General features: G+C 53.5%; 1 protein-coding gene across 1 annotated transcript; it reads left to right on the top strand.

The window, feature by feature from the left end:
- Positions 1 to 8,008: 8,008 nt before the first annotated feature.
- Positions 8,009 to 12,901, top strand: IRX6 (iroquois homeobox 6). Its single transcript, XM_027729597.2, has 7 exons — positions 8,009 to 8,395; positions 9,526 to 9,771; positions 10,000 to 10,109; positions 10,404 to 10,711; positions 10,841 to 11,332; positions 11,549 to 11,645; positions 12,218 to 12,901. Exons 1-7 carry the CDS (start codon positions 8,351 to 8,353, stop codon positions 12,351 to 12,353), a joined length of 1,434 nt encoding a protein of 477 aa, XP_027585398.2. The 5' UTR covers positions 8,009 to 8,350; the 3' UTR covers positions 12,354 to 12,901.
- The last annotated feature ends 3,825 nt before the right edge of the window (positions 12,902 to 16,726 follow it).

Below are 16,726 nucleotides of genomic sequence, written 5' to 3'. Positions count from 1 at the left end.
ACCTGGGGCAGTCCATGCTACAGCCACACACTTCGTGCTCCTTCCAGCCACTGTTCATCCTAACCCACAGCCCAGCTCCTACCACGCCTTCCTCCTGCTCCAGGTGTAACAAATCCACTTAACTAAGACCTCAGAGGGGCACTTCTTTCTTGTCCTAAAATGGAGTTGCAAATCCTCTCAGCAGTGGGCAATCTCCAATCAAGCTGTGGGGGAGCAGGGCTGGCACTCAGACCCACCTGTGGCTGCAATCGTTCCCATCACCATTGCTTTTTGATATTATTTATAAAATCCACATTTTTTATAATATGTGATGAACCCTCCAAAGCATATGTCTGAGGTTTTTACTCAACCCCACTTGGGAGACCAGTTTCTCACCCTCCTCCTTCAGTCTTTTTTTTTCTTTAACAGGATATTTGAAGTGCAATCTCTACCTGAGAGATGTGCACAACCAAAGAACCCAAATTCCATTTTCAAAAGTAAAGTAGGCCCTTGGCATACAAACTGAATGGACTTACAGCAAATTTCATGCCCTTAAATCACGCATGGAATGAAGTCACCTCCACAACAGGTCTGGTGAAAATGTTATCTACAGTTTGTTTTTAACTTTTTTTTAAGAAAAAAAGTTTGTTAATTTTTTAAAAAAAGTTCATTGATGATTATTACTTCCTAGTAGAAATAATGGTGCCTTCTCATTGTGAAAGTCTATCAGTGAAAACATATATCCTTTTATGAGCTAAACTGTTTGGAATAACTTTTAAACAATATACTCAACTCCTCTGAAATTTCTTTCATGGGATTGAAGGTTTTTCCTGTATCAGATTATTTGGATTTCTCATAGATTATGCATTTCTCAAAAATTCACTCTTTACAGATTAAAGAGAGAAAGGGAAGTTAGAAATGATACAATAGTAAAAAGATCAGTAAAGAAAAATATTTTAAATATTAATGACCAAAGGGGAAATGGAAACACATTAAAGGCAAATGTGAGAGCTTTTAAATATGTTATTAAAATTGATTTATAAATGAGACTCTTCTTTAACCACGTGCTTTAGCCTTCACTACTTATTTCCTTCTGCTGTCTCTCCAAGCATTGGTGTCACCATGCAAAGCATTAAGGAAAGATATCCAGAAAATATTTAGGCTGCCAACAACTATGGGCTGTTCAAACTGAGAAACATCATTACACTAAGAATCTCAGAGAATGAGATGAGCAATCACCTATTTTCAAGTGCTGCAAAACCCTGGGCACTTGCAGGACATCTGTTCCAGGTGAGGTTGGGGGCTCCCTGGCTGGGGCTGCTCTGCTCAGCCCACTGCCCAGAGCCACCCCATGGGCCCCCATGGGAACAGCGGGGAAGGAAGGACTGCTCAAGTCCACAAATGCAGACACTAATTACTTACAAAGGCAGGAAAAGACATTTGCCATTTCTGGTGTCCTCAGCCTCCCTTCTGCACAGAAATGATGCTCCTCACCCACATGGCTGCACACAAGCGCCAGCCGGGCTCTGAGGGCTGATCCACACGCAGGGCAAACCAGATCAGCATTTCCACTGCAAAGTGCCTGCAGGCTGATGGTGAAGGACTGGAGAAGGCTGTCCTGTGCAGCTGGATGGGAGCACACAGCGTGCTGCAAGACCTTTCCTTCCTTCTGCACCAGATCCCACATAAATTACCCCCAGGAGCCTGCATTTTTGGGACGTATCTTCTGGACCTTTTCAGCTTTGAAAACTCTTCCAGTGATGCAACACAGGGCCAGGACAGCACATTGCAGATCACTGACTGGCATGTCAGAGCCCAAGCTGCTGCAGCTTTCCGAGCAGCACATGGCACAGGGTGTATCACACAACCAGCAAGGAGCAGCATGTGAAGCCATGTGACTCCTGGGTCACTTTTTATTAAAGGACACAGTAGCAGATGTGTATTGCACGAACAGCCCAATTAACACAACCAAAATTGTGGAAATTATCCTTGAAAGGAACAAATTTTGTGCACTAATTTGTGTAAATGGACAGTATAAAAGTTCATATAACAGTATATATTTAACAAATTAAACTTGATTTAGCTTAGATATGAAAAATGTTTTATTGTAAAGCTGCTATCCATCACAAACCACCACAACATTATAGGCAAAGACTCCAAAGAGAAACATAAAACATCACTGAGAACTACAGATCTTGTAGGTTGGACTTTGTGGTGAGAATGGTCCACAAAACTCCTTCTGCATGTCCTCATAAGATCCTTTTTATAGCAGGTTATGAATCATCACATGATATCTTTAAATGGATGATCAATACTATATTTTCCCATAAAACGTTTGGTTTGAAATCCGATTTTAAGTGCATTAGAGTTTTTGTGCACTGAACGAGTGAGTGTCATAATAAATTGTCATCAAATATGAAGGAAATATAGCTTAAGATTAATTGCCATATTTATTTATGAGTCTATAAAATACATTGTGAAAGTCCTGGCACATTTTTGGGATACCAGCTTGAACTTTCGAGCAAGTTAAAAGCATTAAACGAGACTGGAAGCAGATTTATTATTGGAATGTTTTTAATTGCAGTTTCAACCAGACACAGGTATTAGAATGGCTGTGCCCTTAATGGTCGTCTCATGTGTTTTTTCTTTAAAAATGATATACTTTCCATATTTTTATTGATTTCATAAGATTTATTGTAGATTAGTGCTGCTTGTGTGTGAAATTGCAAGTGGTCCCAGCTTCCCCAGAGTAGCAGGATGCAGATGGCCCATTGCCACAGCCACTCCTCCCCAGTGCTCCCCCCAGCCCTCAGCACAGCCTGAAATACTGGGGAAAGGAAAGACCAGGGAAAAACCTGAATTACCTGAAGGAGACCAGCAGAAGAGTCCTCAGCAAACTACCCAGAGCGCCCTGTTCTGCACTCATTTCTACAAATGCAAAATGGAGTTAATTCAGACAGGATCTGGAGGTGGAGTCCAGCTGAGCCCTTTCTTTACTCAAAAGTTAACTAATGAAGAGGCTCAAGGCCAACTTATTTAATGGGGTGGGACTAACTGTCTTAAGTATTTTCTGGTTTTGGAATAAGTTATAAGCTCTCTATGTTTCTAATGTACAACAAACACAACTGAGGTTTTGTAAATTAGAAATGAAAGTAAATAAGAAAGCAGTTCTGATATTCATGTTTAATAGCACACAGAAGTTGGTGAAGAACACCAGTTTCTTGGAAGAGAAGGCACAGTTGCATGTAACTAGCACACTAATTTAAAAATAAATCCTGGAAATTATAGCAAGCAGACTAGGTAATGGAATAAAACTGTCATTCACTGCCACAGAACAAAAATGACAAACTATACCTAAGGTGATATTAAATTAAAAACCTTCGGCTTGGCAGCCAAATGATTCCTTCACACCAAGTGTGCACGAGCTGATGCAAAGGCCATGAAAGCACAGACACAGCCTGGTGGTTAATGGTGAACCCTGCTCAAGATGTGTCAGACCAGCAACAGCCTTGTCACACACACACATTAAAAAAAAATAAAAATTAAAAATTATTCTATTGATTTTACTGGAAACTGAATCCACTGAGGGGTCAGCCTGAATGAAAGCTGTGACACTGCCCTGAGTCTCCCAGCATAAGTTAATCCATACCTCAGCAAAGCACAAACAAGTTCTCAGAGGTGAAGTTCTCATGAGCTTTGTGAGGTGTATCTTCACCAGATGAACTCATACTTTATAGAATAATCTACAGTAATCTGAGGAAAGCTAGTACAGAAATGTTGGACAACCCTGACGCAGAGAACTCTCAAAAAAGAAGTATTTCCTCCTTAGCCAAGTATGTTTTCACAAGTCACAGTGATCATAAGTTAGTGACGGCCCCAGATCCAAGGGAAAATAACACCCCAGAGCATGGGGAAGATTCATTTCCAGCTTCCATCCATGTGGCTGCCTCTTGGCACAGAATGGTCCAGATTAAAGCCCTGGTCCAACCATCCTCCAACTCCAGTAACACTCAAGCCCAAATGTCAATTTTGCAGCCATATCCTAAAAACTTAATCACACAGCAAACACATCAGTCAGTATGAAAGTGATGCTGGGAGTCAAGTGGAGCTGCCAGTCCTTGGAGAAGAGGTGGGAGGGTGAGGTGGCAGGGTGAGGCCACCACAGAGGACTGATAGGAAGAAGCAGCTCACTGTCACACAAAGGAGCCCATGCCAAAGTGGTGCTTAGGGATCCCTGCAAATACTATTACTACCTTCGTCTGTCTCTTACCTAATTTCCAAAAGATATTTTAAATGGTTCTCATTTAGCCATCCACCTCGATGAGAGGGCTCGGAGAAGCAAAGCAAAGGTCCATCCCTGTATTTGCTTGACTTTTCACATACCAAACTTGTGTAGCTTCTTAGATTAACAAGCCCACATACATAACTCTCCAGAAATCCCCTTCCAGAAGACAAGTGTCCAAAGGCAAAGTTATTCCTATGTATTTCAAATGTGACAAAACAAAAAGCTACTTTCTGGTTTAACCTTCATCTGACAAGGTACCAACCGTTACCTCAGCAATTACACCTCACCCCCTAAATCAGTGTATGGCCCACACCTCACTGTGCCAGCTCTCCCTGCTGTCCTGAACACAGTTCTTCCTATTTTGTGCTTGTTTGTTAAGCAGTTAAAAAGCTTTATCTTTAACAAGATATTAATCTTAATATTATCCTAATATGTTTCATCTTTTCCTGCCTCTCATGCAGAAATCAGTCTTGACAATAGCCACTGAGATAAGGGCAGTAACCAGCAAGCTTCACAATAAGCCATCATATACACTATTTTAGTTTGTCAAAACAATTAGTGTTCATTTTGGCTTTATTCAGTTAAATCTGCAGTGACTGATCAGTATAAATTATGTATTAGGCTGCCCAGCTGTACTTGTTTATTCATGCATGGACTTGAAGAATTTTCATTTTCTCAGTACAAAAAAGCAACAGCCAAAAAAATCCCCCCGTATTCCAAAATATAAAGACACTTTCTTCTCAGCCACATCTCTGCTACATGTTTTTGAAGCTGCTTTCTTCTTACTCTGCTTGTTTCAATTAACCTATTATTTCATTTGCAGTTATCGGCAGCTGCATTTGCATCGGTAGTAAGCACATACTGTTACTTTCACCCTTTGCAATTACCTCCTAAGCAAAGCAATATCAGAGCTAAACCAAATGATGTTGATTTTAAAAGCATCAAAAATTGCATTGTTGGCTGCATTTGAACTCCTGCCTCGCTTCAAGAAGAACTGCTTGCAGAACTGTTTACACTTAAGCCTCCCAGTCCTCTCTTTCAAGAACAAAAGTTTGTGAATCAAGAGAGATCATTTTCTGCTGTTGTTCGTATTTATAGTCACACAGTCCTCGCTAGGACAAGTGGGTGAAAGCAATGCACGTTGTGGGGGTGGGATGATACTCTTGTATGCAGGGAGAGAGATGACACAGATTTAGAGAAAGGAAAGTAAAATCTGCAGTGACCACGTACAGGATCAGTTACGCTTCTCCGAGACATGGTGTATGAGCAGAATGGAAATCAGGCTGTTGAAGCTGATTTCCTGTGATTAAATATTGGCAAATTGCACACTCCAAACCAAAGGCACCCTCTGCAAAGCCAAGTTCAAGAACTTGTTAACAGAAGGTTTATGCCAATATTTACAAATCACAGAAAGATGTTTTGGCAGCTTTGACATGCAGAGTACAGTTGCTCAGTGATGGACAGGCAGGGTGAATGGTGGCAGTGCTCAGAAGAACACAAAGAGCCAGAGTTTGTGTCCTCCTGAAGAGCTGGGGAGGACAGCACAACTTGTATTTGTTAATGGGAATGCCATTCAATCTCCTGGACTGTAAGGGGAATCAAAGGAGCCACCTCGGTGGCTCTTGGGCATGTCTAGAAAAAAGTAAGCTGCTGAAATACCTCCATAGGGCAGAGTGCTCTAAGTGGAGAGAGCTGGGTTGGAAAAGGCCATCCCCCAAAGCTGGGCTCAGCTACAACGTCCCTGACAGGTAACAGAATAGCTTTCACGTTGATTGTGCACGATAAAGATTGGCAAGCTCAGTGTTTGCAGTGGTCTGCAATGTCTCTGTTATAAAAGTGCCTTTGCACAGTGAATTCTGCCCCGGTTTCGGTGGCCACTGTGCTCATTGCTTCAATGAGGAGCCCGGAGCCCTGCATACAACCTGCCAGCACAAACAGTGCCAGCGACAACTCCCTTGGGCTGTGAGCACAGGCAGGATGAGCTACCCTGTTGTTTCTTCCATCAAATAACATAAGGAATGTTCTTGTGGAAAGACTAAATTTTGCTGAATTAAGTGCTTTAGAACAAGTGGGTTTATTACTTTAGAATTAGCATAATTTCCCCCATAGGGATTCTTGCAATTAAATAATTAGCAGTAATGTTACCCAAAGGTGTTCTTTAATGAATTTCCTTAAGCTACTGCCCCCGCTAACAACAACTAACACGGCTCGGGTTTACACCGCTTGAGCGCTCCGTCCTGCCAGGCTGCGGGCGACCTCAGAAGGCTGTCACAGGCGGCCCTGAGCTCCGGACCGCTCCGCTCACCCCGGCGGGGCGGACACGGCTCCGGCGCCCCGCGGGCAGCTCCGGGCTCCCCGTGACCCCGACGGCGCGGGCAGCGCGCTCCGCTCCCGTGCTGAGCGCGGAGAAGCCCCGCCGGTACCCAGCTCCGACAAGGGCCGCTGTGCCGGGGCACGGCGCGGGTCCGCCCGACGGCTTCCTGCGATGGGGGGGACAGGGGCCGCCCAGGTCGGGGCGCGGAGCGGAGCGGCCCCCGGGCCGGGCCGGGCCGGGCCCGCCGCGCATCGCTCGCGGACCGGCAGCGCCACCCGTCGGGGAGCGGGGCGGCGGCGGAGCGGAGCCGCTCCGGCGGGGCGGGCACGGGCACGGCGGGGGAGCTGCCCGCCGCCTCCGTGGGACGCGGCCCCGCCGTGTTCGGGGCATGCCGGGCCGTTCCGGGCCGGCGAAAGTTGTGGGGTTTTTTTCTTGGTTTTCTTTTTCTTCATGAACTGCCACTGGCAGGGCATGGGCGGCCGGCCCGGGAGCGCCGCGGCAGCCCCCGGCTCGGGCTGGGGGTGGGTGGGAGAGAAATCCCCGTTTACCTCCCGGTGATCTCGCCTCAAAGGCAAATTCGCAATATGTAAGTCGCTGGTTAAACAAGGGCATTTCCAGTTGTTAATTGATGTAATTACGCCGTGGCGGTAACGGGCCGGTCGGGCTGCAGGCAGCCAGCCATCCATCACCGCCCCGCTGACCTGCCACCGCCCCGGCCCCCCCGGAGGGACCATCACGGAGCTAAGGGAGAAGAAGGGATGTCCCGCTCAGCACTCCTTCGGGAAGTGGGCTTCGGCTTTCTGTCCCGGCGCCAGCCGTGCCCCTGCCCAGGCAGGCAGCGAGGTCTGCCCCCCCTCCCGTGGCCCCGGGCCGCCGCGACGGGCAGGGCAGCAAAGGCGGGGAGCTCGGCCCAGCGCCTCCCATGCAGAACCGGGGCCGTGTCGTACAGCAGCGCCCGGCCCTGGGGATGGGCGGGGGGCAGCGGGAAGAGCCGGGGGTGCTGAGCCGGCCGGGCCGGTCCCGAGAGCTCCTGCCCCGGGTGCGCCCAGGCCACCGTGACCCCTGCCCGGCGCTCGTCCTCCCCGCGGCAGGCCTGGGGCAGGGGCCACGCTGGGGCTGGTGGGTGCCTCGATGTCCCCACTTGATGTTTATTCCCCTAAGACAAATTTGGATTGCGTTTAAAAAAAGAGAGAAAGGGAAAAGAGACCAACCGCAAGGCACCCCCACTCCCGCCTTTGACGTGCATCACAGCACAACATTAAACCAACATGGAACAAGTGGCGAGAGCGGGCGCGGGGCGCTGCCTGCTCCTGCCCGCCGCTGCCTGCTGCTGCCGGCAGGGCCGTGACGTCACCCCGCTCCTCGCCCACCGATGAACGCTAAAGACCTATAGAGCAGAAAATAATACAACAAGCAAGCTCCGTATCTTGCAAGCCCTACGTGATTTTCCCCCCCTCTTTGAAAAAGCCCCTTTGCACTTAAACTCTCTATACATGTGGGGTGGCTTTTTAAACTCCCTCTATACAAACATATCTATTAAGAGCGATGGGAAGTGGGGGGTAGCCTATTTTTTTAATCCAGGCACCAACCTCCCCCCCTACCGCCTCAGATGTCTGGCTGCTTTTCTTAAGTGCAATCATCTATAATTGAGAAAAAAAAAAAAAGCCATACGTGGAAATGTGTGTGTGAGAAGGTGCATCCTGAAGCAGGGTTTAGTTACAATCGATCTTGGGGGGAAAATATTGCCTATGGTCCAAAAATAAGGAGCAACTATGTCCTTCTCTCAGTTCGGATACCCCTACAGCACCACTTCACAGGTAAGGCGAGTGAGCAGCACTCACTTTTGTTTAGATTCTGCTGCTGCTGTCCAGATGTCTTGTCCCCCCCTCCCTTTTTTTCTTCCCTTTCCCTTACTTAGAATATTTTTTTAAAAGGGCACATCTGGAGCCTTTTTTTAAAAAATGTGCGTGTGTGTTTATGTCTCGTTTGTGTTGTGTTAGGCTTAAAACAAATAACTCGCAGTGTGCACAGCAAAGGCGTGTAGGAAACCGGTAATTCCCCCTCCTCCCCACCCTCCACCGTTCAGTTTTAAGTGCAACAAACAAATAAAAAACATAAATCCCGGCTACGGCCGCTTTCCGAGCCCGCGGAGCTGTCCCGCGGAGCGGCCGCGCTGCGCCGGGCGCTGCCCCCGCCGCGCCGCTGCCGCCCGGACACCGCGGAGGGTGTGCGGGCAGCGGGAACCGGCGCTCGGGGCTTCATTGGCGTTTCTGCAGAACCGGGCTGTGCCGTTTCCTCCCCCCTTCCTCCACGGGTCGGTCCTTTTCCTGTGTTTTATTAGGATCCGTACAGAGATTTTTTTTTTTTACCCCCTCATGCGATTTCCCGAGGACACCCCCCACTTACACCAAGACACCCTGTATTAACTAAGTCGTCGCTATAGCGTACCTCGAGTCACGATTTATTTGGGTAGAATTATTTATACACCGTAATCACTGCAAGATGTGCCTCTTTCGCTTGGGAAGTTAGCTGTCCCCTTGAAGTTATTGAAATCAAATGCCTTCGATTGCGTTAGCTGACATATTTACTGCTGTGTCTATTGTCAAATTAACTGTAATCGCAACTTTTTGCCTTTAAATCAATGCAGATGGACCGAGCGGGGGCGGGAAGGATGGAGCCGTACGGATCTCATGCCCTTTTCCAGAGCAATTATTTCCTTAAAGTTTTGCCTGCTTGATTAATCGTGCCCCCTTCCCAAGGGTTTCCTGCTTCCCATTCGGTTTATTTCCCGGTTTCTATAATTAGTTGCTTCAGTCTGTGTTTCCTATCCCCCTCCTCACCCCACCCCCCCCCTGCACACACACAGGCACGCACACGCTCCTAAATTCCCCCCGATGGGGCTGCCTCGACAGTCACTCGGCGCCGTCCCGCTCTCTCCTCTCCGCAGTTTTTCGTGCCCGCCAGCCCCAGCACGACCTGCTGCGAGGCCGCCCCTCGCTCCGGGCCGGATGCCTCCTCGGCGCCGGCCGCCGCCTCCCTGTGCTGCGCCCCGTACGAGGGCCGGCTGCTGGCGCCCGGCCGCGCCGAGCTCAATGCGGCGCTGGGCATGTACGGAGCCCCGTACGCCGCCGGCCAGGGCTACGGCAACTACCTGCCCTACAGCACCGAGCCCGCCGCGCTCTACACCGCGCTGGTGAGTGCCCGCCCGCCTGGAGGGGAGAGGGGGGTGCAACAGGCGGGAAACTTCGTGTTTCGCAGCCGGTCTCGGGGCGGGGGGCCCGCCGAGGGACGCGGGAGCGGCGTCGGCCCGTGGCGGGTGGGGGGCGCGAAGGGACTGGGCTGCCGCGGGGAGCTGGGGCTGCGGGGCACCGTGCGGTTCCCCCTCCTGCTCGACGCCAAACGCGGCCGCTTTCCCTTGCAGAACCCCCAGTATGAAATCAAGGACGGCGCCGGCACGTTGCACTCGGGAATCGCGCAGCCCGCTGCCTACTACTCCTACGATCATTCCTTGGGGCAGTACCAGTACGACAGGTAAAACCCCTTTGATCAGTGCCCGGCAGCATTAGCATCCCCCTGCGAGGCGGCGGCCGACATCAAACGGCGGGGGCCGGCGGGGGCTCCGACCTGACAAACGTTGTACAAAAGAAACGAGGCGCCCCGGGAGCAGCAGTCAGCTGAAATCAAACTTGGGAGGCGATGGCAGGAGGGCAGGGGCAGGCGGGCAGATGGGAAGGGGCCACACCGGCCTGTGGCTGGGCCGGGCTGGGCCAGGAGGCTCATGTTGGGCTCCCGCCGGCCCCCCCCTCCGTAATCATCTCCCAGCAGGTACGGGACGGTGGATTTCGGTGGTTCGGCCAGACGCAAGAATGCAACGCGAGAGACGACAAGCACCCTCAAGACCTGGCTGTACGAGCACCGCAAAAACCCCTACCCCACCAAAGGAGAGAAAATCATGTTGGCCATCATCACCAAAATGACCCTGACCCAAGTGTCCACTTGGTTTGCTAACGCCAGACGGAGGCTCAAGAAAGAAAACAAAATGACCTGGTCTCCCAAGAACAAAGCGGGGGAAGAAAGAAAAGAAGAAACCCCGCGGGAAGAGGATGAATACAGTGTAGAGGACGAAGGCAGAGGTAGGGGGAGAGGCAGGACGGGCGCCTCGAAGGAGCTCGAAGTGACGGCCAATTTCGACGCCCCCCAACTTCCCCGCACCCGCACTAATGCCCTGCCGCCCCCCTTCTTCCCCGCGTGTGTCCAAGCAGAGCAGAAGAGCTACAAGGAGGACAAGGAGCTGCGGTTCAGCGACCTGGAGGAGGAGGAAGAGGAGGAGGAGGAGGCGGGGAAGCCGGAGAAGGGCCGGGCCAGCTCCCTGCAGGAAGCCCCCAGCCTGGGCGCGGCGCTGCCCGAGGCTCCTCGAAGCGACTGCAGCCTGCCCGGCCCCTTCCACGCCTTTTCCTGCGCCAAGGCCCCCGCCGCGGACTTCGCCCCTGCCTCCCTGGCCGGCCCGCCGCCGCCCTACGCGCCCGCGGAAAAGCCGCGCATCTGGTCGCTGGCGCGCACGGCCGGGGCCAGCGCGGCGCGCAGGGGCAGCCCCGAGGGCCGCGGCGCGGAGGGAGGCGGCGGCTCGGCGGCGGAGCAGCCCCTGCCCGCCAAGGCCTTCCGGAGCTCCGCGTTCAGCCTGCAGCCGCTCCCGCGGAGCTGCGCGTCCCACCGCGGCCTGGGGGAGCCGTGCCAGTTCGCGGCGGCGGGCGAAGGTACCCGCGGCGGCGGGGCCGCAGGGACGGGCGGGACCGCGGGCTGGGCTGGGGCGCAGGGCACGGCGTGAGCCCGCCCGCGCAGTGACACTCCCGGCGCTCGGCCGTGCCCAGGTGTCAGGTGCGGACGCCGAGGCTTCCCCGCTCGAGGCGAGAGGGCAGGGGAGGGCGGCGGGGCCGGGCCGGGCCCCCCGCGAGCCGCTTGTGTCTGTGCAGGCTTCGGGCGGGGCGCAAAGGGCGGCCCGGGAGGCGCGGAGTTGGGCGGGACCTGCCTGGACAGGCTGCGGACGGCGTTCCGGCCGGTGCTGCGGAGGTGAGGTAGGTGACGGGCCGGCAGCCGGGGCCCCACCTCGCACGAAGCGGAAGCCCACCCACTCGGCACCGGGACACCGGAGCGGCCGGGGCCGCTGCGTTGCCCCGCTCCCGGAGCTCCCGTCCGGCCGGGGCTGCAACACCCGGCCCCGGACGCGGCCACTTATTCACCAGCTTATCACCGCTTCTCCGTCCCGCAGGGCCGCCCCCCCCTTCCTGGGCGCTGGCGACGGGGCTCCGGCTGCAGCGAGGCACTCGGCTTGAAGCAACGAAAGACGCCTCTCCCCGGGTCGGCGGTGGCCTCGCGGCTCCGCTTGCCCTGCCCTCGCCAGGGAAGGGCCGCCGCGGCACAACGTGCTGCGCACATGGGACCGAGGGGCACGGCGGGCGGGGCGGCGGGCGGAGCGGCCGCAGGACCGGCGCCTCCCCGCCGCACGCTTGCCATGTGTTCAACACCCCGCTAACATCTTGGCAAAAAGAAAAAAAAAAATGCAAACCCTAATCTTTTCTCTTTTCCCTCCCACTTCGTGGTTTGTTTCTCCTCTTTCTCCCAAACCTGCGCGCTCCGCTCAGCGCCCAGCTTCGCCAAGGCGCGTCAGTCCGCGGTCGCTACGCGCCATCCCGGGGCGGAGGAGGAAGAGGAGGAGGAGAAGCGGCGCAGGTTACGCCGGACTGTTTCTTTCCCGTCTCTGTACATAGATACAGCTGAAAAGTATTTTTCGGAGTCTCTAATTAACACGGATGAGCTGAACGCCGCGAAGCCGTCAGTGACCCCGGAGCTCTCCAGCCAGGAGCCGGCACAGCCCGGGCGGAGCGGCCACGGGCACCCGCCGCCCGCCCTGGGGCACGGCCGGGGCACCCCCGGGCAGCGGGTGGCGACCGGGCGGCGAAGTAGGACGTTGTTAGTGGGTCACCGCCGTCAGTCAGTCAAAAGAGCAGTGCTGCACTTTACAGGACAGACGAGAAAGGGAAACCGTATCTCTGCATTATTTCTGTTTAATTAAAAGTGTCATCAAACACTTTGTGTTCAGACTAATAAACCAAGCAGGGATGAGGAAAGAATGTTTCTTTGTTCCTGTCTCTGGAAGCAGTGGCAATAATTTAAATTAATAACTGTGGTAATTAAGAGGTCATCTATAGATCAACCCGATACCTGCTATTTCCAAGTTCACCGGGGTCAGCATTTACATTAAGTCATTTGTGGTCAATAGAGTCCAATGAATTCTGCCTTAATAAATCAGGGAAATCAATCTTGAATATCGAGTAGACTTCTATATGTTTACCAAAGGCTACTCAAGACAAGTGGGGCTGCAGAGCTGGGAGTCCTCTGGGTTTGCGACCGGAGAAGCAGTTCGTGGGGGGAGGGAGGAACTGTAGGTCAACGCAGGGGAGAGGGTGGCGGGGCTCTCCCCGCCTTCGGCCCCGGGAACAGCCCCGGTCCCTCCCGGGAGTGGAGCAATCCCGGCTGTGGGGACACCTGTCAAAGAAGGCAAACTGTCGGGTTTTGGAGGGGCCGGGGGGGAAAGGGAGGGGGAGGTAGGTGTACACGGCGGCAGCAGGTAACAGAGTGGCCGGGAGCGGGGTTGGGCCCGCCGGGAGCACAGCCGGAGACGCTCGGCCACGGGGCTTTCCCGTACACCGGAGCAGCCCTGGGCAAGCGACGGCGCAGCAGCCGCAGTCTGTTGCAGTGACCCGGAGCTTAGAGAAGGGGAAATTAAGCTGCGAAAAGATAAACATTATTTCAAGTCGGCTTTGAAGGATTAGGGCTTGTAATAAAGAGTATTAGGCCCTTTCGAAGGGTTCTTGCAAGGCGACTTTCTCCGCCCCTCCTCTCCCACCGGAGGGGACAGGTATTATCTGCCCTGGGAACACAGCGCAGGTTCCCCTCACGTGCCCGCAGTGGCCGGGCCTCCGTCCCGTCTCTGTCCCGGCCACCTCTGCCCATCGTGCAGAGGAGCGACCTGGCTCCCTCCGGTACCCTTTGCCCGGTGGCTTTGGAAGAGGCTCCCCAGGGAGTCAGCTCTGCATCGGCCTCCTGAGCTGCTCACTGGAGAAGAAACCTGCACGGCCCCCGCGACCTGGGGGCGGCCAGGAGCTCCCCCGAGCTGCAGACTGTCCCCCGGCCCTGGAATCCCCCGGTCCTAACGGCAAGATCCGAAGGAGGTGTGAAGTCCTCAGGGGTGATTTAATTAGGCGGGTGCAGGCTTCGGGGTCTTTTTAAGGCAGGCACGAAGGTAATCTCCAGGAGTCTTAAGACTTTTTTTTATTTATTACTTTTACTCCCCTTTCATTAAAGGTCAAGTGAGCGAGATGCAGATTATTCCGCCCGCCCAGGACTCCTCTGCAATCTGTCACGCCGGCAAGATATGTATCGCAAATCTCTCAAAATATAATCTCCGGGAATCATATTTCGAATACTGTTTTGATTAAAAACCAGAGTGGGGATTGATGGAGAACTAATACCGGGAGCGGAGCCTGCGTGCGCCCAGTCACAAAACTAAAATAACGGGCTCGCACGAACAAATTCAGCGCCTCCAATGCCGTAACAAACGTGTTTAAGCCGTCTCCGGCTGAGCTTTGCTACGAGCTGGGCTTTTCAGCGCGGCAGCTCTGGGAAGTGAACTGGGGTTGTCCGCCGCAGCGGGGGCAGTCGGGCTGTGCTGGGGCACTCGGAGTGTGCTCCTGCGGGGCGGCTCGAGGAGATGGGGCTGGAGGGGAGCGCCCTCGGCCCGGCCCGCCTCAGCCCTCCCCGTCGAGGCACAAACCGGGCGCGCAAGGTGTAGACCCCGCGAAGCCGAGGGACCGCCGCAGCGCAGCGCACACACCCCCCACCCCCGCAGGACACCCCACTTGGCTGTGGAGGGCCGGGTGTCCCCCTTTCCCGCAGCCCGCCGGGACGCGCTGGCAGCGGCCGCAGCCCCGCATCGCCCCCCAATTAGCGGCCGCGGGGGCGGGCGGGGGCGGCTCGTTGACGCGTCCCCCGCTGGGGTGGGAAGTTTCTAAAACAAAGTCGCCGGGCTAATGGCCCCGGGCGGGAGCGGCGGGGCCGCGCACACTCCACTGCGCCCGCTCAAAGGCAGCGCGACCGCGGGGCCGCCGCCGCCTCCGCCGCGCTCGCTAATGAAGTTTTGTCAAAGACAATTACGGGCCCGGCGGGGGCAGGAGGCCGCGATGAAAAGGCGCCTTTGTGCGGCCGAGACGGCGCGGCTCCCCGGCCACCCCGGCCCTTCCTGCGCCCCCGCGGTGACCCCCGCGCCCGGCCCCGCTCCCCGCGGGGGCAGCGGCCCCGGTGCCCGGCCCCCAGGTAAGCGCAGCGACGGGCTGGTGCCGGCAATGAGCCTCCCGGAGCGGGAGTTTATCAGCCCGATCCGCGGACGAGGGAAGCAAGCCCCGAAAATTGGGGGCTGAGCCCCTGCCCGCCTCTCACACCCCTGGCTGAGGGTTTCTCCTGTCTCTTCCCACCCCAGACGGGCTGCTGCGACGGATTCCTGCTTCAACGCTGTTGCATTCAGTAAATGGGAGAATTCATCCAAAAACTGACCATCGAGCTGGCTAAATCTGTTTAAATTTACAGCAGAAAAACATGAAATTTGGTTCTTGGATTGTGGCTGCCTTCGGCTGCATCTGGGTGGAGAGGATGTGTGGAAGAACAGGTCAATAACCATCTTTCACCACCTTCCCCAAGATCCCAGCACTGCTCTTGTCCTCCATCTGTGGTCCCTCATCACCCCCTCCCAGCACCTCACCTCCCTGCCATCCCCAGCCAACGTGGGCAGCACAAAACATGCTGGTGCTCTCCTAGAGAGCACAGGGAACCATTTGTGAGTCATGAAAAGGTCTGGACAACACAAGTAACCAGCCAGATTGGTGCTTCCCAGCCTTTTGAAGAACAATCCTCCTTCTAGGAACATAGGAGAGAGGAAACCTTCCTTTATTCCTGCACAAGCACATGAGGCCAGTGGCCCTGACACTGAAATGGTCTGGGCCTCCTCACTTCCAGCTGGCTGGTATTTGCCCGTGCCCTCAAACGGATGTCCTGTCCCCCTACAGGTTTCCCATCCCACAACAAAGAGATGAATTTTACTGGCTTTGCAGCAGCAAAACCCTTGGAGATCCCTCCTCAAAGGTGTCTACAGCAGAAGTTTTAGCATGATGTGGCCATTGGGGTTATGGAGCAATGGATTGGAGCAATTAGTTCAGAATGATCTCAAAAGCTGCACAAGCAGCTCCCCAGGCCAGGTGTCATTTCAGGATCAAAGCATCTGTTAGAGGAAAATCATTTTTGCCATTGTATTGCCTTTTTTTTTTTTTTTTTTTACCTACTGTTCATCTGAAAATAAATTACAGGCCAGAACAGGTGGATAACATTCTGGAATGATTTAATGATTTATTTAATCTGGATTCTCTTTCAATCTACTTAGAAGGATGAATACTTTTTTTTTAGCCTGAATCCAAAAGCCTGGCTTTTCATCTAAAGAAGAGAAAATACCCTAAAACACTGCTCTGCTGCTGTCAAGGTGTACTCTCCACTGCTGTTAATAATCCAGTGGTAATGTCTGCCCTCCGAAGAGCCTGAGGGGAAAACCTCAAGAAAACTGAGCAGAAGATTTTGGGGTTTTTTTCTTTCTTGCCCTCTTCCTAGTGCTCTAGATATTACTTCACTTCCTGGGACAGTGTCTGGGTAATAAAATAACTGATTGTAGTGTTCAATCACCACCCCTTAAATCTTAGTGTGTGCAGGTTTAAGAACTGAGATGACCACTCTCTGACTTTCCCTCCTGTTAGGAAGCTTTGCGTTCCACTGATTGGGAGCAGAGTGGGAAAGGACACACATTGGAATCTCCTGCTGCAGACACCTATGGATCCACTGACACCAAGTGAGGCCAGCAGCAATTCCCTCAGGCATGTTCACACAAGGCTGGTATGCTGTTCCTCAGCGAGCAGTTCCTAACACAAGACCTTCCTTCTTGAGTAGACATGGTTTTGCTACAGAGGATTTAGCAAAATCATTGCCCACTTACTCAGATGTGAATTTCTGATGTTTGATTTCAGCTAGAATAAGATGTTTTATGGGAAAGATGC

This window comes from Pipra filicauda, unplaced genomic scaffold (genome assembly GCF_003945595.2).
Source record: "Pipra filicauda isolate LSUMZ 115617 unplaced genomic scaffold, ASM394559v2 scaffold189_size1545977_pilon, whole genome shotgun sequence".
NCBI classification, from domain to species: domain Eukaryota; kingdom Metazoa; phylum Chordata; class Aves; order Passeriformes; family Pipridae; genus Pipra; species Pipra filicauda.
The sequence above is the reverse complement of the archived record's forward strand: the minus strand, read 5'-3'. Positions and strand labels throughout refer to the sequence as shown.

What these genes read in the sequence shown, in the direction of transcription:
- IRX6 (XM_027729597.2), top strand. Translation starts at nt 8,351, where the DNA reads ATGTCCTTCTCTCAGTTCGGATACCCCTACAGCACCACTTCACAG. An exon ending in CCGCGCTCTACACCGCGCTG is followed by an intron (nt 9,772 to 9,999) that starts GTGAGTGCCCGC and finishes TTTCCCTTGCAG; the next exon opens with AACCCCCAGTATGAAATCAA. An exon ending in GGGCAGTACCAGTACGACAG is followed by an intron (nt 10,110 to 10,403) that starts GTAAAACCCCTT and finishes ATCTCCCAGCAG; the next exon opens with GTACGGGACGGTGGATTTCG.